Here is a 24,041-nt window from a genome sequence, read left to right on the forward strand (position 1 = left end):
ATGACTCCTTTTGAAGAAAAAGTTTCTGTCAATTCAAACTCTTTTCCTTGGTCAGTTTGAATGGCTTTAATCCTGCAGCTGAATTGATTTTCAATGAGGTTAAAGAAGGTTATTATTAACTACCCTCTTTGGTTTTTGCTCTTCATGAGATAAATCCATGTATTTCTACTATGATCATCAACAATTGTTAAAAAATAATGAGCTCCATTGAGAGAGCCAACAGAAAATGGTCCCCAAATATCCATATGTAATAAATCAAAACATGACTCAACAAACTTGTGACCTGATGGAAAGGGTAAACGAGTTTGTTTAGCTATATGACAAGTATCACAATGGTGTTTTGTAGAGAAAATGGGGATAGTGGGATCCATGCTATGCAACAAAACAAGACATTGGTCTGATGGATGTCCAAGCCTTAGTGCCACAATTTTGGTGTCAAAATAGTAAGAGAATGTGCAGCTGATAAGTTCTGGTGCAACTTGACTTCATGGTCATTTTCCTGTAGGTAGACAATCCTAGCACCTCTTTAGCAACTCCAATCGTCTTCCAATGGACTAGCTCTTGAATGAAGCAGTAACCAGATAAGAATACAAGACAACAATGGAGATCATTAGTTAGTTTGCTAGTCGATATTAGATTGAACCTAAAACTAGGCACAGACAAAACATTGTCAAGAGTAAGAGTGGATGAAATACGGATAGTTCCTATTTATGTGACAGCAACCATAGTACCATTTGGTAATCTAACAAACATGTTCGAGAGGGATTTCTTGTGTGTAAACATGTTAAGTGAACTAACTATAGGATCAGTTGCACCTGAATCTAAAATCCAAGAGTTTGAGTGAGCTTCAGTTGACATATAGCTGAGTGAGTGGCTAATCGAAATGGGGAAAGTACTGGGAATTTTACTTGTCATAGTTGAATGTTGGTTACCTATGGGTTTTGAAGTGGAGCTAGCTTGGGGAGATTTTTGGCTTTGGAGAAGAGCTATCAGTTGTTGAATCTGGTCATGAGAAATATTTAGACTTGAGCTATTTGTGCCTTCATTTGCAGCAGCAATATTTGTTGTTTTGTAGTCTTTTCCAGGTGCTGTGGTGGCCTTGTAGAACTTGTGGTTGGGTGAATACCCATTAATCTCCCAACAATTGTCTATGGAGTGATTGGTGCGGCCACATATCTTACATGGAGCTTTGTCTTTTGGTCTCATCCCTTTGTAGTTATTCATCAGTCCTTGCTTGGAAGAATTTTTCTGATATCGAACTTTACCAAAGAACATGGCAGTAGACTCGACTATGGTATTGCTTTTTTTGGTCAGTTCCTGGTTAGCTTCTTCTTGTAAAATGAAGTTGAAAACCCTATCAAGCGATGGCAATGGATCCCTGAGAAGGATCTGGTTCCTCAGCCCATTGTAAGCTTCGTCTAAACCCATCAAAAATTGCATAATCTGTCTTCTTTCTTGCCTCTTCATGATCATGGAGATGGTTCCACAATCAGTTACCATGCATTTGAATGGTTCCTCAAATCTCGATATTTTCTCCCACGAGTTTCTACTTCGAAAAATAGACACTTACTGGTGCCTTCTCTTGCTTGGTCATTGCCAGTTGCTGCTCAAGCATAAAAATTTTGCTATTGCTTGACTTAGCAAATCGTTTCTTGAGTTCCTCCCAGATTTGTGATATCGAATCAGAGTATATGACAATCTGACTATCTTCGGTGAAAGATTGTTCATAAGCCAGGACAAGATCATGTGGTTGCATCTTTGCCATTATGGATATTTCTCATCTGTTTCTTCAGGCTTCTTGATTGTGCCATCAATGAAGCCTAGCTTTTTTTTGGTAGATAAAGCCACATACATGGCTCTACTCCAAGAATGATAATTTTGGGGTGTAAGAGGCTGTGAGACTAGGAGTAATCCAGGGCTTTCACCATGGTGGAGAAAGTATGGGTTGGATGATTCATCAGCAAGTTGTGTGCTGTGTTTGAGTCTTGGATTTGCTTCAGCCATGATGGATTAGAAGAATTTAAGGCAAAATCTGCAAGTTCAGGAAGATGAGAAGAAAAGTGGGAATTTAAGTTTGATTCAACAAAGGTTGAACCTCTTGCTGTGATACCATAATAAGAATTGAAGGTGGCGAAAATGATTTAGTGACCAATATGATTGCACCACAATCCAATTTATTCCACGCTTCAAATGAAATACAAGCAGATGATTCTTGAATATTACAAAAGCCGTGGAAATCAAGATCCCAACCTTCAGCTAGCAATACAATACAAAGCTAAATTACAGCTACTATATTTCACTTCACAGTTGTCTGGTGCAGCAGAATTCTACAGAGGAATGTCAAGTTCAGCTATTTAGCTTCTTCAGGATGTGTTAAACCATAAATGGTTAAGTCAACCTTTGAAACTTATGCCTTAATTCGTTCTGAGTTTTCTGTATTCTGCTCGTTAACTATTGAGAAACTAATTCGACTATTTATTAATTTATTTGGAGATTAACATTGTAGTTTTTAAGTGTAAATAAATTTAAATTTTTCCATATTTGTTTTTCAATTGTTAAATAATTTGATTTGGTTTCAAATCGCAATTAAAGTATCCGAATATAAACTAAATTGTTTTTAAAAAAATTAATTAAAAGTCATCTCATTAGTGATCCAAGTGACATCAAATTTGTAAATTCTAAAATCTAGACAAATTAAAAACTAATATTAATTTAATTAATATAACTCTTGACAATCAGTAATTAGAACTTCCTACAATCAATTTCTAATGGTTCTAACTGCAACCTGTAGGTTGATAATGTGTTTGTGCAGTTTTAATTGAGTACAAAACTAATTCGTAAAACAAAACAAGAATACCAGATATAACGTGGTAAACCCTATCGTGGGTCAAACAATCCACCAATTAATTGATTAAAAACACAATAGTAATCGATTTTTACAATTTAGCAAAATTAAAATAAGAACAAAGAAAAGAACTAAGATCAACTTCCTTTATATCTTCTTCTTTGGATTTCTTGATCAATCGAAATCAAATTCATCATTGTTAACTTTATTACAACTTCCCTATTGTACTCGTTCATAACCACTACGGATTAAGAATCCCCCATCTTAACTTCACACCAAGTAGCTGGATCATGAAACTGTAAATTACGTGCCAAATTTTTTTCGTATTCTCCAAAGACTTGAAGAAACATTGGCTTTGAATTAATCAATGGAGCATTGTGTTTTTCCGTTCCATGAAGTTGTCGTGTGTTTGACAATTATAAAATGGGAACAAAAATAACTTCAAAGCTTGATTTCTTTCTTGATTAATTACTTTATTTATAGGTTGAGCAATTATCAAATATAGAAATTAATTCTTACCTAAATAATAATCATTAAACACGGTAAGAGAATTAGTAGAATAATATACAAAAAGATTTTCTAGATTTGTTAATCGAGTAAATAAGGAAAGGCATTATTAATTTAATCTAACCTCATATTCACTTATTAAACTAATATGAAAAATATTTAGGATGGTAAAGAATCTATTTTCATTCGAGCTATAATGTTATAACAAGAAATCATATCCTCTTATATAGAAAACAGTAAAAATTGCTGCTTAAAGATTTTAGTCGAGACTCTTACCATACGATCAGTCAGTAGTAACTACTAGTAGAACATATAAGAGTGCATTTGGTTTGTTGTTTTGATGATATTTTCAATTTTCTAAAATACTCAAAATGAGTTTGGTATGTTATTTTCAAAAATGTATTTTTGAAAACAAAGAAAACTTTACAACATAAAACTCAAAATGACATTTTGACCTTAAAACACTCAAAACAAAGAAAATGAACTAAAAATTTTCTCAAATTAAAATAATTAATAAAATCACACAAAACACACCCAAATATAATTTTTGATTTTTTTTTTATCACATATTAGCATAAAATTGATGTTGTACTAAATAATCAAATTAATTGAAAAAAAAGTATTTCTAAAATTTTTAAGCCAAATGCATATTCTAGTTTTTTGTTTTGAGAAACAGTTTTTTCGAATGTTAAATCAAGCGCGTTTTTTCTGTAATCTTAATATAATCACTCAAAATATAAAGCAGAAAATTTATTCAAAACTAAAAACAGAAAGTAGAAATGTTAACCAAATGCACCCTTACATTTTCTGACAGTTTTGACAAATAACTTTTCAAGATATAACATTTAAATCACAAGTGTATTAAGAAATCAAATAAATAAAATTTGTATTTTTTTTCCCAACAAAATCGATTGTTTCAAAATGACACTTTCAATTTGATTTTAGACTTTCACTGTTTTTATTTACAATACTAATGTGTTCTTCAAACTCTCATGTATCAACAACATTTGTTGAAGTGTACACAAATTTATCTTCTCTAGTTATTTCCCTTTCTTGATACCATTTTCTCTCATGTCCTCGGTGTGGGAAGTCCCCATTGTTGTTGAGTCTTCATTCTTTGATTACCTTTTTTGAGTGTATATTTGAAAGTTAAAAGTATTTATAAGTTGTATATCACATAAAATGTGAATAATAAGTGCCTACTAATTATGGGTACGTCCTACAATATATATCTCCATTAAAGTTAAAAGTATTTGAAAGTTGAAAGTATTTATAAGTTGTTAAAGAAGAGACGGGTGGGGTGGGATGAAGGTGAGAAGAATCTGACCAATTAGTGTTTATGACTAATTAATTATGTGATTTGTGAGTAATAAATTAGTATGACCTATTAATTGTCCCATTTACAACTCAATACGTATTTATGACCTGTAAATTAAGTGGCATGTGACTGTGACCTTTCGTGGTTTAATATCTGACTATGATTCATAAGTTTGTAGTTTATAACTATGATCTAATTAATTTCAATTTATGGGTTACATTTATTATAGATCACAATCACACATTATCTCACTTTTGAAAGTGTTTTTAACTAGTTTTTTAAGTTTGAAATTGTATTTTAAAATTGCTTTTTAGACATGAATTTTTTCCCAAAAAAATATTTAATTTGTTTAAATTATAACTGTTAAAGTATAAATCACATATCGATTAAATATAAAATATAAATTAACATATAAGGGTTTGTATTATCGTTCTTAACAAAGTTGACCTTTTACGATGAAATATCAAGTCTTCAATATGTCATCAAAGATCATTAAACTCAAATGAGGAATTTAGTATATGTAAAGCTTAAACAATCAATCAAGTTTCAAGATTAATGTGTTCCAATGAGCTACTATTTTAAGAGGATACGTTTTATAAATAAATTACACATCGAGTAAATATAAATATATAAATCAACATATAATGGATTGAACTACTTGATCTCGTTTACAGTTAGGGAGACGTAGACAATAAATACTTGATCCACTTGTGTACACATAAGAAAGTCCCAACAAGTATGGCCAAGTTTCTCGTTATACTCTGTATTCGGATATAGGAGGAGCTTTATCACATGGTTGTTACAGAAAAGACGGGTCGGGTGGGATGAAGGTGAGAAGAATCTGACCAGTAGTGTTTATTCCTAATTAATTGTGTGATTTGTGACTAATAAAATTAGTATGACCTATTAATTGTCTTATTTATACTTAATACGTATTTATGACCTGTAAATTAAGTGGCATGTGATTGTAACCTTTTGTGATTTAATATGTGACTATGATTCATAAATTTGTAGTTTATAACTATGACCTGATTAATTTCAATTTATAGGTTACAACATTTATTATAGATCACAGTCACATATTACCTCATTTTTGAAAGTGTTTTTAACTAGTTTTTTAAGTTTCAAATTGTATTTTAAAATTGTTTTAGACATGAATTTTCTCCCAAAAAAATATTTAATTTGTTTAAATTATAACTGTTAAAGGATAAATCACATAACGATTAAATAAAAAAATATAAATTAACATAAAAGGGTTTGCGTTATCATTCCTAACAAAGTTGACTTTTACAATGAAATATCAAGTCTTTAATATGTTATAAAAAAACATTAAGCTCAAATGAGGAATTTAGTATATCTAAAGCATAAACAGGCAATCAAGTTTCAAGACTGATGTGTTCCAATGAACTAATATTTTAAGAGGACACGTTTTATAAATAAATTACACATCGAATAAATATAAATATATAAATCAACATATATTGGATTGAACTACTTGACCTCGTTTACAGTTAGGAAGACATAGACAATAGTTACTGGATCCACTTGTGTACACGTAAGAAAGTCTCAATACTTATGGCCAAGTTTCTTGTAGACAATACTTAGAATTTAGATATAGGAGGAGTTTTATGGCACGAAACAAATATGCTTGGGTTCCAACAATATATTTTGGGAACTATTGTGTAATAATTACCAATTGTAAACAACTCAAAGACTCTAGTAAAGCAAATGTATATTCCGCAAGAGAGGATGCAAAGAGTAGCTTTAAGTGTGTTGAGTTGTATTATTCTTGAAATGATACAGTGAGGGGGTCATTTATAGTGTTGCACATGAAATATTGTACATTGGATGAATAAACATGTGGCATCATCTCCTAACTCGAAGCGTCCAATCTTAGATTTTAATTCGAACTCACTAGCCTGTGACGCATTTAATGCTCTTATAGAGAGTAGTCACCCAATAGCCAAAACTGACAAGACTTTGACATTCCACTCATTATAAAGGTCCCATCAATCATTCCAAAAGGATTATACATAAATTTAAGATCTTGATATGTGGGTCGTCACTTGAGCTTCGGTTTTGACTTTTGTTGAGCTTTATCACTTCGGTAGGGAGACTTTGGAGCTTCATCATTAATGGAGACCGCTTTAATGTTTTGGATTTACAAGCACAACAATCTACGTGGCTTTAATGCAAGAGCTTCAGATGGAGCCTATGTAGCGAGGCATAATAATGTCCCCCATGTCCAGTATGGATACTTATATCGTGTATGGACTTTAGTATTGAGTGAAATGTATTTTGGGCCAGTTTTCCTTTCATGGTTAAATTTTTGACAAAATTATAGTCCTCGAAGTCTAAGTATAGATATTTATATCATGATTGGAATTTAAGTTGAACCTAATTCTTGTATGTCGTACTATCTTTATGCAGCGAACTGCCGAGGCTCCTTTGTTTTTGGTAGAAGCTAGAATTTATTTGAGCTAAAGCAGGAAAAGGCAGAAATTCATTTTTGTCGAAGCAGGGAAGTGTTGAACTATCGATGCCCTTTTATTTGGATAGAAGCTGAAATTTATCTGAGTCGAAGAAGAGAAGTGTTGAACTGGCGTGGCCTTTTATTTTGATAGATGCTGAAATTTATTTGAGCCAAAGTAGGAAAGAGCTGAACTGTCGAGGCCCCTTTATTTTGATAGAAGCTGAATTTATTTGAACCAAAGCAAAGAAGTGTTGAACTACCGAGGCTCCTTTGTTTTGGTAGAGGTGACCTTGACAATGGTGCCAATGATTCGATAATTTTGCACATTTCCAAGAAAAATAGTTGAAGCATTACATCTCACAGCCATTACATTTAATGCGTAATGATGGTCACACTGTAATGTTCTAAGGTTGACGCACTGAGGCTCATGGGTGAAGAACACGGATTAATTAGAGGCATTGACAAAAGAAACCATTTGAATTCAATACCTTAGATGTAACCTAGAATGGACGCTTTGGATGGATTAGATTTCTATCCAAGGGCAGTGATCCTTTTATCTTTTGTATATACGCTAAAACCCTACCATTATTTTGACCTTTACCTTTGTGAAAATCTTCAAACTCTCAAGCGTTCCTTATCTTTTCCGGCAATCTCCATTTTTCCAGCTATATCGCATCCTTAGAGACTTCCTTTTGATTTAGGTAATTTTTTATGAGTCTATTTTCTACAACATTTCCATATTATCTTTTAATTGCGTTCGAGTCAAATGCTAATAGTTTTAAGGTATCTATCATCACGGTCAGCGAGGAGCCTAAGCCTGGAATGTCGAAGAGGGTTACTGGGCCATGAGTGAAAATTCCATCAACTACAAGGGGTGGGAGGCTGTTAAGATCCCTTCTACCATGACCTCCATCAAATTAGCTGAACTTAAGGATAAATTTAGAATCTCAAACTCTATAGAACTAATAATTCTCGAAAGCCCACGAACGTGCCGATTATTTGAGGCTCGACTATGTGGCCATTAGTGATACCTGTTGAAAATGGGTGTACGTGTAATTCTGTAACCATTTTTAGGACAGTGATTAGCTCTTTTATGTTGGCTATGCCCAACTTTTATCAAATGGGTAGAGATAGCTCATAGGGGCATACTTTCTTTGGAAGGAGATCTCGCTTGGTAAGGATATGCCTCAGCATGTCTTCCAAACACTCTTCCAACCTCGCATTTTTAGGAAGGAAGAGTCAAAGGGGTGGTACTATATGACTCCTTGGAAAGTCAGTGCCCCTTCGTGGTGGATCTGCCATCCTCTATCAATGGATAGAAAGAGTCCTGATTCTGGGCAAATGAGAGATGGCAGATGGTGAAGGGGGACAAAACTCCAGTTTGCACTGTACTAATGCAAAATTTCGAAGCATGCTAGTGTCTCCCTCTATTACCTATGTTAAAATAATTGTGCCTTTATTTGATTTTTTGTTTTGTAGTTTCTGGGAACCACTTCGATCTATATCAAACAGAGTGGGACATCGTCGATGACATTTACAAACGTCCCTTGAAGTTGCAACACTACAACCATCTTATCTACCAAAGTAAGTACTTCTTGGAATTCAGACTAATGGCTCCGAAAGGTAAACACAGAAGCCCTTTGTAAGCATTGAGTTCCTTTTTCAGATTTCAGCAATGTCTTTACCTTTTGCAGGTGACTTTGGGAGGAAAAAATACCCTACCCCAAATATGGCTTTGATTTTGAAGAGCGTTTCTCTAGAATTGTTAAATATGTAAGGGAAAAGCTTGAGCACCTCAACAAGGATCGCGTTATAAAAAGTTATGAGGAGGCATGTCAGAGGATTAATAAAAGCAAGCATCGACAAAGGCAATGGGAGGATGGAGGAGCCTCAGAAGGGAAGGAAATTATCCCATAGTAGCTCCTTCTTCAAAAGTTTGGCACCACCGTCACCTCTGCTGCTAAACAAGCTGCTCCTCTTCCTCCAAAGTTGATGAAAGCTTAGATGAAAGACATTAACATAGAGACATTTCGGAGGGCCAAGAAAGAGGTTATGAAGGAAAAAGAGCAGGCTTTGAAGGCCATGGGGAAGATAGTAGTAGCTAGGACCCCTGTAAAATTACGAAAGTTCCTAGCGAGACAAGACGAGGAGATTGCCCTAACAGTGGTGGATATGCTACCATCTGAAGTCCAAGGCACCAATGCTAATTTTTACAAGTTCTGTACTGATAGTTAGTTGTCGTATGTATCCATGTACGACGTGGTGGACCTTTCAGCAACATTCGTCAGCCAATGTGCTCAATCCTTTGGCGTGGCTTTAGAAAGCCAAGAGGTGTCGAATAACATCCTGGTGCACAATAAGGCGGCGGTCGATAAGTTGGCCTCGATGGAGGAAGAGACGAAGAAAATAAAAATAGAGACCGAAGAGTTGAAGGCCCTGCGAATTGAGTGGATGGCTAAGTTGGATTCTACTTTAACAGAGATCAAAGCTCTGAAGAGGAAGGTTCATGAATCCTAGTACGAAGTGACTTCCTTGACCAATAAGGTTGGAACTTCAAACAATCATTAGAAGCTGACATTTGAGGTTTTAGAGAAAGTGAACTTGGAACTCACTGGGATCTAGGATTTGAACCAATTTTATGATACCCATATGATGCACTATGTGCAGAAGACAGATAGAGCAAAGGCTGATGCTCAACTGGTAGGTGACGAGTCAGTGAAGAATTATAATGCAAACTTCTATTTGATAGAAGAGTATATTAGCACTTCGATGCCTATTGGAGAAGATTTGCTCACATCGAAGTAGTAGACAAGGTGGGAGAGCTTTACCCAGAACTTGATGTTGCTGAACTGAGAGCTGAGTTCTTGGATGAGGTGCCTCAAACCACAGTTGAGGACACGATTGAAAATGATGAAGAAATGGACCAAGAAGATGCTCTTAAGGACAAAGCTTCACAACAAAAGGCTTATACTGTCAAAGCGTCTACTACAGAGATGTTGGTTCTCCCGCCACCTTTAACATAGTGTAGATTTTGGTCATAGTAATTTTGGCTTCAGCCTCTTTGTAAACATTCTATTATGTAATGAAATGAATACTTTTGTACTTCAATGTCTTCTATTTTTAATTATCAAGAGTTGTGGCCTAAATAAAAGTGCATAGCTTAACTAATTTGATTGTTTAATTCATTTTGCAATAAACTATAGCACTTGAGACATTTTGAACTTAACCAATTTTGAGAGCACATGGAACTTGTTACTTTTTTAACGGTGCATTATACTTCTTTAATGACGCTCAATTTTCCTTAAAAATTTTTCAATTTGGTCAATCTTGAGAACCGATGACGCAAAGATTTATCCTTTGACGTCTAGCTTCATCAAAGGGATACATGTAATGTATGAATTAGACAACAAATGAGGTGATCCCTTTTGGGATCCAATCCTTCTTTCCAAGGAGCCTACACTTTAACATTTGGTAGATGGTTCGTCCATGTATGGGCTTCTCCTTTGACGTTCATCTTCGTTAAAGAGATGCATATGATGTAAGCCTTGGAGAACAAATGAGGTGATCTCTTTGGGATTTGGTCCTCCTCTCTGAGGCATCCATGCATTCCTACCTGGTAGATGGTTAATCCATATAAGGGTTTCTTCCTTGATGTTTAGCTTTGTCAAAGGGTGTTATGTGATGTATGCCTCAAAGAATAAATAAAATGATCCCTTTTTGGAATCTGATCCTCTTGTTTGAGGCACCTACGCTCTTATACAAGAGTTTTTAATCTCCTTAATGAAACGTAGTTTTATTTATTCACATTCGAGAATTTTTACAGGGGCTGGGTAAGATCTTTCAACTTTTAAGTACAATCATTGATAGTTTATTTAAAAATGCTTGACATTACATGAACGAGGCTGTAACATTCCATCCAAATCCTATATCCAATAAGTAAAAGGTCATAGTTCTTCTTTGATGTGATATGGGCTTTTCCAATTTGGTCCTAACGTACCTACTCTTGGTTCTTTCGAAGACATGAACATCATCCGAAGCACTAAATCATTTACACGAAAGATCTCTTCTTGACTTTTACTACATAGTAACTGGTCATCTTCCTTTGGTAAGTAGCCAATTTTACTTGGGATTTATCCCTTCTTTCATCAAGGATTGAGTTTACATCTCTTCATTTCTTCATTGTATATCTCATTGAATTGTAATTGGCAAGGAGAAGGAAGTTAAACCTCTACCGGTCTCATTGCTTCGACACCATAGGCAATTGAGAAAGGGTTTTCCCCAGGAGATCCGACCAGTAGTTCGGATTACCTATAGCACTTTTGGTAGTCCATCAACCAATGCTTCCTTAGATGCATCGAGTTTTCTTTACTGAGTATACTTGATGATTTTGTTTACAGCCTCGGCTTGTCCGTTAGCTTGGGGATGGTGTGTCATGGAAAAATATTTCTTAATTCTCAACTCCTTGCGTAGATACTTAACCTTTTTGCTATCAAATTGTCTCCTAATATGAAAGACGATTGAGTAGGAAATTCTAAACCGGTATATAATATCTTCCACAAGAACTTGTTTGAGATCATTTTTTTCTAGGGCATCCATCATGTTCATATCGATAATTATCACATGATGTCCTTGGGCTCGGCCTTTCTTACTGCATTCAAGTAGCATTTTTGTTCTTCTCGGTAACCTCTAACTATTGCTATCCTCTAATCAGTAGGGAATTTCATGCATTGTTGGTGAATGAAAGCAATAGCCTCCAAAGTCCTTTAGAGCAAATTTGCTTAGCATCCCCATGATCAGCTGATGTGCTATTCACAATCAGGAATTTCATGAAAGTTCAAGGACATCGAGCGTGGCTCTCCAATTCCATCACTAGTGTTGTTTTATCCTTTAGGATGATGCTATCACATGTAAAACTGTACAGGAGGTGGTAATAAGAGTTAACTTATGATCCACAATCATTTTGTCAAAAGTAGCTCCAAAGAAGATGTTTACGAAGCTACCATTATCTACTAAGATTCGTTTTAAACCATTACGAGCCACCATAGCCTTTACAATGAGGGCCTCACAATGGGAAAAGTAGACGTCCTTAGAATCTTCTTGTGTGTAGGAAATAGGTAGTGATTGATTTCCTCGAGAACTAATATCCACTACTTAGTTGGTTAATAGGAAGCCCTTGGTCTCTGAGACGTAATTCTTTTGTGAGTTCCTTGTATAGCCTCTAATATTGGGCCCTCCAAAGATTGTATCAATTTCATGAATAGGGACGTTCTCTATATCAATTGGGTAGTCTTTACGCTGTCACTGCCCCTCTTTGGTTCTTTTTCCCTCACACATTTTCTTCCATCGAGACCTACCTTTCTCATACCTAGGTGATTGATCCTGCCTAGGTGGGGCATTTTTTGGCGGGGGGTCATTTCAGTGATTTAAAGGACTCTTCCATCTAAGATGCTGGGTGATATCTCTGCAGTCTGCTATGTTGTGACTATAGGAATAGTGGTAAGTACAATATTGATTGGGTTTGGCCAATTCCTAGGCCCTAAACTTCATCTCTAGTCCTGCCTTTTGGGGGAACTCTTTGTCCTCCCCTATTTACTGCAAGCTAGTTTTGGGGTAACATCTTCATAAGCTAATATGGCACTACACTCAATGTAGCAGTGGCGAGTGCTGGCCCATAACTTGGATCAATTTCATTACCAGCTTTGTTCCACTAGTGGTCCATTAGATGAGAGGTGGGTTATCTCCCATGCTGCCTTTGTGGGTGTAGGAGTCCTCTATTAGCTCTATTTCTATGATCAATTAATTATTTGTTGATGATCTCGCACTTGATCATTTCAAGCAAGGTATCATAGGTGATAGGATCCTAATTTTGCAAATCCCTCCATAAAAGGGTATTCATAGTTAGCCCTGCTTGTATTGTGGACAATGCCTCCCAATCAGTAGCTTGTATGTAGTATGTCATTTCATCAGTAAAACGAGCTAAAAAGCCCTTCAATGTTTCTCTAGGCTGCTGTCTCATGTCATGGTGACGTTGGATGGGAGCCTCTTCTTCTTTCCTCACGGAAAATAGCTTTAAGAACGTATTTTTAAACTATGGCCAGCTCTTAATGCTCCCAGGAGGTAACATAATGTACCAAATTTTTGCTGCTCCATTTAAAGTCAATTGGAAGGCCCTGCATTTAACAGTGGGTCTGATGCCTCTCAGGCTCATATGTGTTTTGTAATTGTTCAAATGTTTGGCCAGGTTGCCTCTCCCATCATACTTTGATATCTTTGGCAGCATATAGTAGCTCGACATAGGAGCATTCCTTAGCTCTTGTGAGAAATGGCAAATTTTCATCGTCATAATCGAGGTCACAAGATCCCTGGGATTCATTTGAGTCATCATCCTAATCAAGCTGATATTTGGATGGGGGATGAGATGAGCCGGCTTTGTCTCTTGCCATTTCTTCCCTCCTATTTCTAGGCATGGGAGATTGTTGAGATGGCCTACGCCTTGTTTCAGTTGGGTTGATTCTATCAAACACGCTGATGGGCCTTTGATGCCCATATTTCGGCTCATATTCGGGAGGAAAATTGTCATCCATGTTAGATGGGGCCTCAATGTGTTGGCTAGAAGCATAATTGGAAGAAATATCAACTCCCACGTTTCTTTCAAAGGGGCTAACTTCTCAAGCCCATTGCGAGGATGGAGCCTTTTAGCTTTGTACTTTATCTTCACATGGATAATACTCTTGAGGTGCAAAAGGAAGGATTTGAGGACCTCCTTGGCCTTGCATTTGCATGAGTAGCTCTTGCATGGCCATGTTCTGACGGGTAATGTTTATCATATTTGTTGAAATGGTGGTAATCTCCCTGGTGAGTTGGGCATCCATTCTCATCCTCAAGTCTATAATGGTGGTAAGGTCAGCACTGACCCACTGGGGCAGTTGCTGCTTGTGGGACTTCATCATCGTTTTCCTTTATCCTTCTAGAAGGAACATCACGGTTCGAATTCAATTTTCCTTAAACTGTCAAATTTTCCAATTTTCGGGGCTTTCTCTGGTTCTTTTTCAAGAAAATATCATTTTTCAAGGGGAATGCCCAACTACTTTTTGACAAGTTCTCTCCATGGGGTTGTTCGTGGTTATAATATGGTTTTTCACAGACAACGCCAATTTGTTGACCCTGTTTTCAGTTGCGATGACGTGGACAATAGATAGCAAACCTACTTATGTACACATAAGAAAGTTCCAACATGTATTGCCAGCTTGCTAGACAATATTCCGTATTTGGATGTGGGAGGAGCTTTATCACATAAGACAAATATGCTAGGCCTCTGGCAAAATATTCTAGAAACAATTGTGTAACGATTACCAGTCGTAAACAACTTAAAGAAAGTCAAGTAAATTAAACTCTTGCAAAGCAAATGTATAATCCCCAAGAGAGAAGGCAAAGAATAACTTTAAATGTGTTGAGTTGCATTATTCTTCAAATGATACAAGGAGGGGCGCATTTATAGTGTTGCACAAGAAATAGTGTTAGTTGGATGAATATACAGGCGACATCATCTCCTAACCCAAAGCGTCCAATCTTAGACATTAATTCAAGCTCACTAGCTCGTGGCGTATTTAATGCTCTTATACAGAGTAGCTACCCTACAGCCTAAACTGATAAGACTTTGACATTTCACTCATTACAAAGGTCCCATCAATTATTCCAAAAGGATCATGCATAAATTTAAGATATTCACGTGTGGGTCGTCACTTGAGCTTCAGTTTTGACCTTTGTCGAGTTTCATCACTTCAGCAGGTAGACTTCGGAACTTCGTCATTAATGTGAGATCGCTTTGGTAATTGCAGTTTTGGTGCTTCAAATTTACAAACGCAACAATCCATGTGGCTTCATCGCAAGGGCTTCAAATGGAGCCTATGTGACGAGGCATAACACTTCTCTTTTTAATAAAGTTAATCTTTTAATATGAAACTTTGAGTCTTAATAATAATTTAAGCTTTTCAAGACACGCACCGAGACTTTCCTTCTTAAATCATTCATACCCTATCAATTTTTCAATGGTGTTATTCGTTACTACTATGTAAAATATAGTATAAAAAATATATAAATATTTATAAAACACAAAATGTAAAATGTAAATATACCATTTATATAGATTTCATTTTTATTATAAAATATAATACAGATATAAGAGGAGGCTCGTCTTGACTTTCAATTCATCGTCACTTTCATAACAAACTATACAAAATAGCTTTTTGTTTCTTCACGGAATTTCACACGTCACAACTCACAAGGACGCAAAAGTCAATATATCACCCTATTAAGCTACAAAGAAAATTCCTTTTTGATAATGTCATCTTCCGTCTAAGATCCTTTTTTGGGTCAAATATACATTTAGTCCTTAAAGTTACAGAGAGACTTTCAAGTTCATCCTTGAAATTATTCCATTTCAAATTTATCAATAAAGTATTCTAATGGTTCTAATTTGATTACTCTATCAGTGAAATAATTGTTAAGTTCTACTTTTATGCATTTAAAACCAACGTGTAATAACTTGGCGTTTAAGTAAGCCTATGCCATGCTAAGACGTAAGACATACAGAATATAAGGATAATGAATGTGTAATACTTGTAGAAATTACAAAATATGTGGATAGAAAATGTATTTGATGTAAAACATGTACTAAAATGATGAAACAATGAAATCAATTTATCACCAATCAATTTCATGTTCATTCAAATTTGATTTTAGTACTCGAAGTGGACCAAAACAAGCTTCAAGATTCATTATCCCATTTTTAGCATGATTTAGGCTTGCGATTAATAAAATTAACATTTATTTAATATACAGTGACGTCAACAATGTATGCGCAGGAATTCACGTTAATCTAATTAGCAGAGTGACCAAACTGGGATTTTTGAACAGATAATGAAACTTTAGAAACTTATTTTGAACATAATAAATGTTAAGAACCAATTTGAAAATTTAATATAACTTTAAGGACCAAGTGAATATTTAACCCTATATATTTCATTTGCTGCTTCCACGAAGCACTCTGCCACACTTTATTATGTATAATCGATGCATGCCTTAGACGACCACTTCTAGAATTTCCACCAAATGCCAAACTTCGTTTTCTCCCAACTAAAAAAGTCTTTGCATTGACCAGGAATAAATGCCCAAATATTATATAAAACCCAAAAAATAATAAAAAAATACTAGGATTTATTGATCCTTTACTCCATAAATATTTCAATTCAATCACCTATGCTTTTACTCTTTCCATATGGCTAATATCAATGAAACCATGTCCAAATCCAGTGATTGGATTTCATACCATCAACCGCAAACCAACTCATATGCAACTTTTAATGACACGGTGTCAGATGCTACGATCGTCACCACCACCACCCCCAACTCTGTCGATGTCACGGGCACTTCTATTCAAAGCAATTTGGGACCGGAAGGTGGCATTTCGAAACCTCTCCGAAAACGTTCTAGGGCATCCCGACGAACACCGACCACCCTACTTAACACTGACACGAGCAATTTCCGAGCACTGGTGCAACAGTTCACCGGCTGTCCATCTGCACCCACGGCTGGTGGAGGAGGTGGTGGTGGGTTTCACATGCAGTATCCAAACCAGCAACAACAGAACATATACTTCAGTTCATTAAATAACAATCCGGCTGATGATTTTCATCAAAGAGTTAACAGCTCTACTTCTAACAACGTGGAGGATTCTGCTGGCTTTGTTATTGATGGTTTTTCAACCTATCTGCCACCAAGGTCTTCTTCGTACAATTAAAATGGGACCCATAAAAGAGAATTAGCATCTGACTTTTCATAGGATGAATGTAACCAATGTAAGTTCTATCTTCTTATTCTCTCTTGATATGAGGACTAGGTAAATTAGGTATTTGCAATACTTGTTATTTTATGTTTCTTTTTTAAAATCATGATGTAATGTTCCCATATGTAAACATACCTATTTAACCAGTTACTTCTATAGCTAATGTTTATTATTTCTACAAAAAAAGGGGTAGTAAATTAATTTTTTTAATTAATTACTGAAGCAAACACACAATTGTGCCATCAGTGCATGAATTTCTGTCACTGGAGCCCTGAATTCCGATGGTTTAGCGTCCTCTAAATCATTTTCAAGCGCTACAATCATCAAAAGCTCTGGAGATCTTTCAATAGAATTGCTTGTCGGTGAACTTTGATAGGTTACACTATTCAAAAATTACCAACGGTTCAAATCGTTAGTATTTATCTATGGAAGTGAATTTTTTTGGAATGCGAAAGCGGAATTATCCAGAAATTCAAAAAAAATTAATTCAGTAAATAAGATTGTCTTGATGTTTACATGTATGCTCTATCAAGAATAAATTATTTAAATTTTTACCAAAATTCGATGGTCAGTTCTTAAATAAATTCAGTATCAAGAACTTCCAGTTTTTTTATCACGAATTTTTAATTTTTTAATTCCAAAAACTTGATGCTTCAAACCTCGAAGTCTTTTATGATATTCTCCAAAGTTTAGACTACACCAGTGGGTGAGAACATTCTTAAAGTAAGAAATTAATTTTTGACATGGCCAATTGATAAAAGCAAGAAAATAATTGTCTTTTTCCAAATTTGAATACTATGAAATTATGTATTATGATTATTATACAATTTTATCGGATGTTTATTTTTCATCTAATCTCTATTTACAGAAATAAAATAGTTACAATCCTTGTACAATAATAATTTCATATTCAAATAATAGTCCTAATTAAAATCCGAATAGGAGTTTTAATTAAATTTCAAATCCAATTTGTTTACATTTAATTACATGTACAATCCTAGAACTTCAATTACAATTATAATTAAGTTCACAACTTTCATAGTAATTACAACTATGTACAAAACTTTATTGCAATTACAGTCAAGCCCAAAACTATTATAATTACCATAATTAAGATCCAACACGCTATACAGCTACGACAGGGACTTGATCGGTCACGTATTAACTAAGCTCCAATAATTAGATCCTGTCTAACAGACTCTAGACTATCCAATTTAATTATTAGTCTTTACCTTTTCTACTAAAGGCAAAAAACTAAACTCTTGGAATATATAAGATCATAGAAACTAATAAATCTATAATATTTTTCTCTGACTTACCATATATGTATTTTATTCCCATCTGAGATACAGTAATTAGGTATGATCATAAATGACCATTTTGCCATACTAATTATTCTCACTAACTTAAGTATCATTTTTTTCAATGGTCTTATGAACTAATAACAGATGTTGAAGTTTAGCTTTCGCTAAAAATAAATTCAAATCTTAACCATTCAACAAAAGTTACTTAAGTACTCCCTTTACCCATTTTTCAGGGTGATTGTTCTAGACATGAATTCATGTTCTCTATTTCTTTCATCCTCAAATTCTTAACTCATCGATATATTTGACAAATCAAATTGATCTCATCAATTGATGAATCAAATTTTAACCTCGGACTTGCATGTTCCTCAACATTTTCTTGCACGACGAGTTTTTGCTAAGCAATACTTATGATTTTTTTCACCATAGAAGCCACTTCCCTAGTGAGTCTAGTTGCTACCCTGGACCCTCCCCATGATCTACCTTGTGCTCCACCTCGTTTGTTTGGCTGGTGGAATTTATGGCAAGATGCTAGGGCAGTGTGCGAGGGTTCCCCTTTTTCAGGGTGTTCCTTGGTTTTCCAAGGTACAGATTCCTCATTGCTAGTACTCATGATGGTATTTCAAGTCATTTTAAGGTCAGTCAACATTCCTCTTTTCAAGGGGTGTAATGGTGTTTTGAACACATGGTTTCTTTTGGTAATCCTTTCTTTAAGGATTCCTTCTTTTCTTCAAAGACAAGAAATCTTCTCAAACAAAGACTGACGACTTTTCTTTATGGGATTCTTGTGGTTATCTATAATCGAGTTTCTCATAGACGGCATCAATTTGTTGACCCCAAAAAATATGTCAACAGATATTGGGGTCCACTCGTGTTCACGTGAGAAAATTTCGACACGTTTGAACCGAAAATTTGGTCAAAGAGTCGATGACGGTTGTGAATGTGGGAGATGACGAGACATAATCATTCGAGCACCGACAATAAGATCAAAGATGAAAATGAGCGAACACAATCACAAAAAATTATCCCTAAGCCAATTGATATCAAGTGAGGATAAGAGTGATAATCATATAGAGTTTGTAAAGAGTTTGTAAATATTCTTTTTTTTTCCCCCATCGTTTACAATTTATAAAGCTGTTATTTATAGGAATTGGGCCAGAGTGATTACATTTGGATCAGATCCAGGTGGCTTCATCTAATTAATTGAAATCTCACATCACGCTGTCATGCATTAATTACATTGATGAAGGATCAGTCGCCCTACATTCCTTGACTGACATGTCTCACACTTATTAATACAAACGTTGTATCAATCATTCCTAAAGATACTCATCAGTCCTACTTTGAAGAGAACAAGCACTTCGGCCGTAAGAGATAGAACTTTGGACGTGAAGAGGTTCAGCTTTGAGATGGAGTGCCTCGACAGAAGAATCCTAATGGAGATAGCGCCTTGGTTGCAAGGCAGTTCTTGTCTTTTCTTTAATTTGACTTGGCTAATTGCCAAATGTCTACACGTAGTGCCTCCACGTGGCTTTCATCGAGGGCTTTATATATGAGGAGTAGCATTATTTATTTATTTTGGGACTTTACACATGCGACATGCGCGCTTTGTAGGGAAGATCTATGGTCCAGTTATTGTGACCAATTTTTAGGATGAAAGTGAATTGGGGATGAGATGGGTTGTGGTGTGGTGTGGTGTGGTGTGGAATCACGTGGAGTGGTGGAGTGGGTACAACTGATTTTTAAAAGAATAAATTTATCATCTGCTTATTAAATTGAAAAATTGAAAAATATGTGTGGGTGTAAGTTTTTTCAATTGATTAATATCCAATATGAGCTCATTTGTTATATATGACCATAGCGCATGTATAAGTGGAAATTACACTTAATACAATAAATTATATAAATATTCATCTTTTACATTACAACTTTTTTTAAGGAAAAAATACTACGACATATACAGTAAACATAATGATCAACAAATATCCACCAAACATGCCATATCAACCACCCAACGGTCCCAACCCCAATCATGCCAAAAATTCCCAATTTACCTTCTTCTTTACTAAGATTAACGAAACCTCATGAATCAAATCCAAGAAATCATCTTCCAGTTCCAAATCACGACTTCATCATATCTCGCTCACATTTTCTCCATATTTCCTATCCGAAAATCTCTTCATCATGTCTGCATCCAAAACATTATATATTTCTGACAATATGTATTGGCAAACAATTACGATGAAAAGAGGCTCACATACAATATGGAGTTCAAATAATAGATATTTCTGACAAGATAACGCTTTTATCACGAATCAGGGAAAAATAAAAAAAATTTCAGAATCACGACCTAACTGGGTTTTGAAAAGTCATCAATATAAGACTACATCATGCATGAATCTTACAATATAGCGAAGAAGGAAGCCAAACACGTTACCTATAAAATTTTAATTGGGAATTCCGAATCAGAAATCATTTCAAGGTGCTATCGCAGACATGTATATTAGCAAGCTTGACATCCTTCCAAAAGCAAAATTTATCTCAGACATGGAGAATGATCCTTCATACCACCATTGTTGATGTTATCCTACCGTACAAGCTTGATTTGAATTTGGATTTCCGTACATTCAGCATATTCAATTAAGAACTTTGCTATATGTACATTAAACTTTACATAATGAGTTACATAATGCCACGTCATTCTATCATTTCTCACTTTAAAACATAATCAACTTTTTCAACCAATTTTTTTCTTCCACATCATTTTATGTTGTAAAAAATGGTAACTAAAAGATTACACCTATCATCATTAATCTATTCAAGGGCTATAATCTCTCCTCCAAATACGACACATCACTCCAATTTTATTGCCAAAATCCCGAAATCACAGCATTACTCTTTGAAGAAAATGCCCAAAATCGCTTGTCCCCTTGAATCGTTTTCTCCCATTCCATAAAATTCATAGCTTTCTTCATCCCCAAATCCTATTTTTATTTCATAAATCATGACAAGAAATAGAAATCCATACTGAAATTTTGCGTTTCATTATTTTTTTTTGACGGATACGCAATCCCTAATGGCGATGAAGACACTCACAGTCCCTGCTGAAAATTATGTTAGACGTGGCTGATTCCAGCTTCAACAATATTATTCATTCAAGATTATGTTTCTTTTAGCAAAACAAATTAAGCTACAATCAATGCAAGATTATGTGTTCATCCAAATAAGATCAGCCGAAATTCGATAATGGACATCAGTCAACTTTTCGAACAACGGTTAATTTGCATTGATACTGTCCCAAATTTGCTAAGTTCACTACATCCCCTACAAATGATACTAATGAATTTGAAGAAGCTATCATTAATGCTCAAACAACCAATTTTATTGAGGTCATCAGTATTAATAGTGTTACGCCTCCTTGCAGAGCACCTCAGTGCATCTGCCACTTCGGAACCACTTCAGCTGCGACGTAAGCACCTTCGTACGACATTGATAGAGGTGTTGATATCCCGAAGTGATAGGATCCGAGGCTTTTACTGTTGGGAATTTACTTAAACATGCATAGCGAAAATAAACAGTTTCAATTCCCACCAAGATTCAGCTTTGTATTTAGATAAGAACTGTGATGAGAATATACATTTTTCTTGATTTTGCAAACTTCTTTGCGTTATTCTTTTCCAGCAACTTGAATCTGCCTCCCACAACTGTCCAATTGTCCAACCTCCAATGAAATCCACACAGAGAATAAACTGCAACTGCTAGGATTTTTTTCTTGTGTAAGCAAGAATAATGAAAACAATATGAATCTCAAACTCTAGTCATGTATTTATATAAACTCAAACAGGCTCGGCCCGGTCCGATCCAATGTTTAATTAATCCATTTAATTAAACTTGGTCCGTGAATTAATTAATCCAATTAATTATTTCGGGAATATAAATAACCAATCCAATTAATTAATTTATCCAACGATTATTAAATTAATTAATTGACAATTTGCAATCTTCCAATTCTCTTTTGTGTGCGACCCATTAGGTTCTCGACTACGATGCATAACGGCGTGAAATATTATTTTGATCAAGTCAAAATTGATAAATTAAACACCCTTTTAATTTATCACAAATTCACACTCGCCGTCCCAAATTGACATCTAGCAATGTATCAGGGCAACACATGTGACGGGAAATGTCACGTGGTATGACAAAATCAAAACTATTCGTTTACCATGAAACTATAATCCCTTCGTCAATATGATTCAATCAACTACGAGATATGGAAGTGTGTCAGTCTCGATTATTGATCATATCTTTCATTCTACTATTAAGCCAATATGAGTCGAAAACTCCTTTTCGACTTATGTGTATACCTTGGCCAATGATTTCGTTATTGACTTAATTAAATGAAATGCAGATCACAATCTCTTACTATCTAAGAGTGACAATGTCGTATTAGCGGCCCTTGACAGAGCAACATCCAATATCGTCAAAGCATGACTGTCCTCATACATGGCACAATGATGACCTCAAGTCATAGGAACAATTCCACTACCGAACGTTAGAGATTAACCACTGACACTTAGATAGTTATCCATGTGGAATCTTTTAGTGGGTCTCCAATGTTTTGTTCTGTAACAAAACATCCACGTGTTGATTTAAGTGTCACCACACTTTAGCTCGTGAGATCAGCTACTTACTTCATAAGTAAGAAATGCCACACGTGATGGTCTATCTGTATTAACGATATCCGAATCTCGTTATTACTTACGACCATGGTTTGTTCAAGATCCAATCATACGTGATTTGTATCTCACAATCACAACTCCTTGTGATTAACAAATCACTTATACTTGGATTTTCGGACTCTATTATTTAATCTTATTTATCACAAAATTAATTTAAATAAATAATAGATCTTGCTAAAATTAAATGCATTAGACATATTAAAAGTGTTTACAACCTAAATCGATTGGATCTAGGACATAACACTTACAAACTCCCACTTGCACTAGATCTAATCACTCATGTATCTAATACCATAAGTGTCCACATGACGATCATGTTTCTATTATGACAACGGTTTTGTCAGTGGATAAGCAATATTGTCATCTGTGGGAACTCGCTCCATTGTTACATCATTTCTTTGTATAATCTCCCTGATGAGATGATATCGCCTTAGCACATGTTTGGATCGTTGATGAGACCTCGATTCCTTCGCTTGTGCGATGGCTCCATTGTTATCACAATACAAATGTATGGGAACAACAATGCTAGGAATGACTCCAAGTTCATTAATGAACTTCCTGATCCAGACAGCTTCCTTCGCTGCTTCAGAAGCAACAATGTACTCGGCTTCTGTTGTTGAATCAGCGATTGTCACTTGTTTGGAACTTTTTCAACTAACCGCTCCATTGTTGAGAGTAAACATATATCCTGATTGAGACTTGCTATCATCTTTGTCAGTTTGAAAGCTGGCATCAGTATACCCATGAATTTTCAATTCATTTCCTCCATAGATCAAGAACACATCTTTAGTCCTTCTCTAGTACTTAAGAATGTTCTTAACCGCTATCCAATGTTTCTCACCAGGGTTTGCTTGAAACCTGCTCGTAACACTTAGAGCATATGAAACATCTGGTCTCGTACATAGCATTGCATACATGATAGATCCTATCGTCGAAGTATAAAGAATCTTATCCATGCGACTCCTTTCATCATGTGTTTTAGGACACATATCTTTTGAGAGGTAAATCCCA

At 35.3% G+C, this 24,041-nt stretch overlaps 2 protein-coding genes and 1 long non-coding RNA gene across 3 annotated transcripts; 2 read left to right on the plus strand and 1 right to left on the minus strand.

Moving 5' to 3' along the window:
- Positions 1–708: 708 nt before the first annotated feature.
- On the minus strand, positions 709–1,765 carry LOC111369999. Its single transcript, XM_022991718.1, has 2 exons — positions 1,571–1,765; positions 709–1,461 (listed from the first exon to the last, which is right to left on the minus strand). The coding sequence occupies exons 1-2, from the start codon at positions 1,763–1,765 to the stop codon at positions 709–711; spliced, it is 948 nt and encodes a 315-aa protein (XP_022847486.1).
- Positions 1,766–7,756: 5,991 nt separating this feature from the next.
- Positions 7,757–10,245, plus strand: LOC111370249. The gene is made up of 3 exons (XR_002698354.1): positions 7,757–7,844; positions 8,623–8,766; positions 8,838–10,245. It is a non-coding gene; the product is annotated as an uncharacterized LOC111370249 (long non-coding RNA).
- Positions 10,246–16,345: 6,100 nt separating this feature from the next.
- Positions 16,346–17,145, plus strand: LOC111370384 (VQ motif-containing protein 22-like). Its single transcript, XM_022992065.1, has one exon. The coding sequence runs from the start codon at positions 16,421–16,423 to the stop codon at positions 16,940–16,942; it is 522 nt and encodes a 173-aa protein (XP_022847833.1). The 5' UTR covers positions 16,346–16,420; the 3' UTR covers positions 16,943–17,145.
- The last annotated feature ends 6,896 nt before the right edge of the window (positions 17,146–24,041 follow it).

Source organism: Olea europaea, chromosome 21 (genome assembly GCF_002742605.1).
Source record: "Olea europaea var. sylvestris chromosome 21, O_europaea_v1, whole genome shotgun sequence".
NCBI lineage: Eukaryota > Viridiplantae > Streptophyta > Magnoliopsida > Lamiales > Oleaceae > Olea > Olea europaea.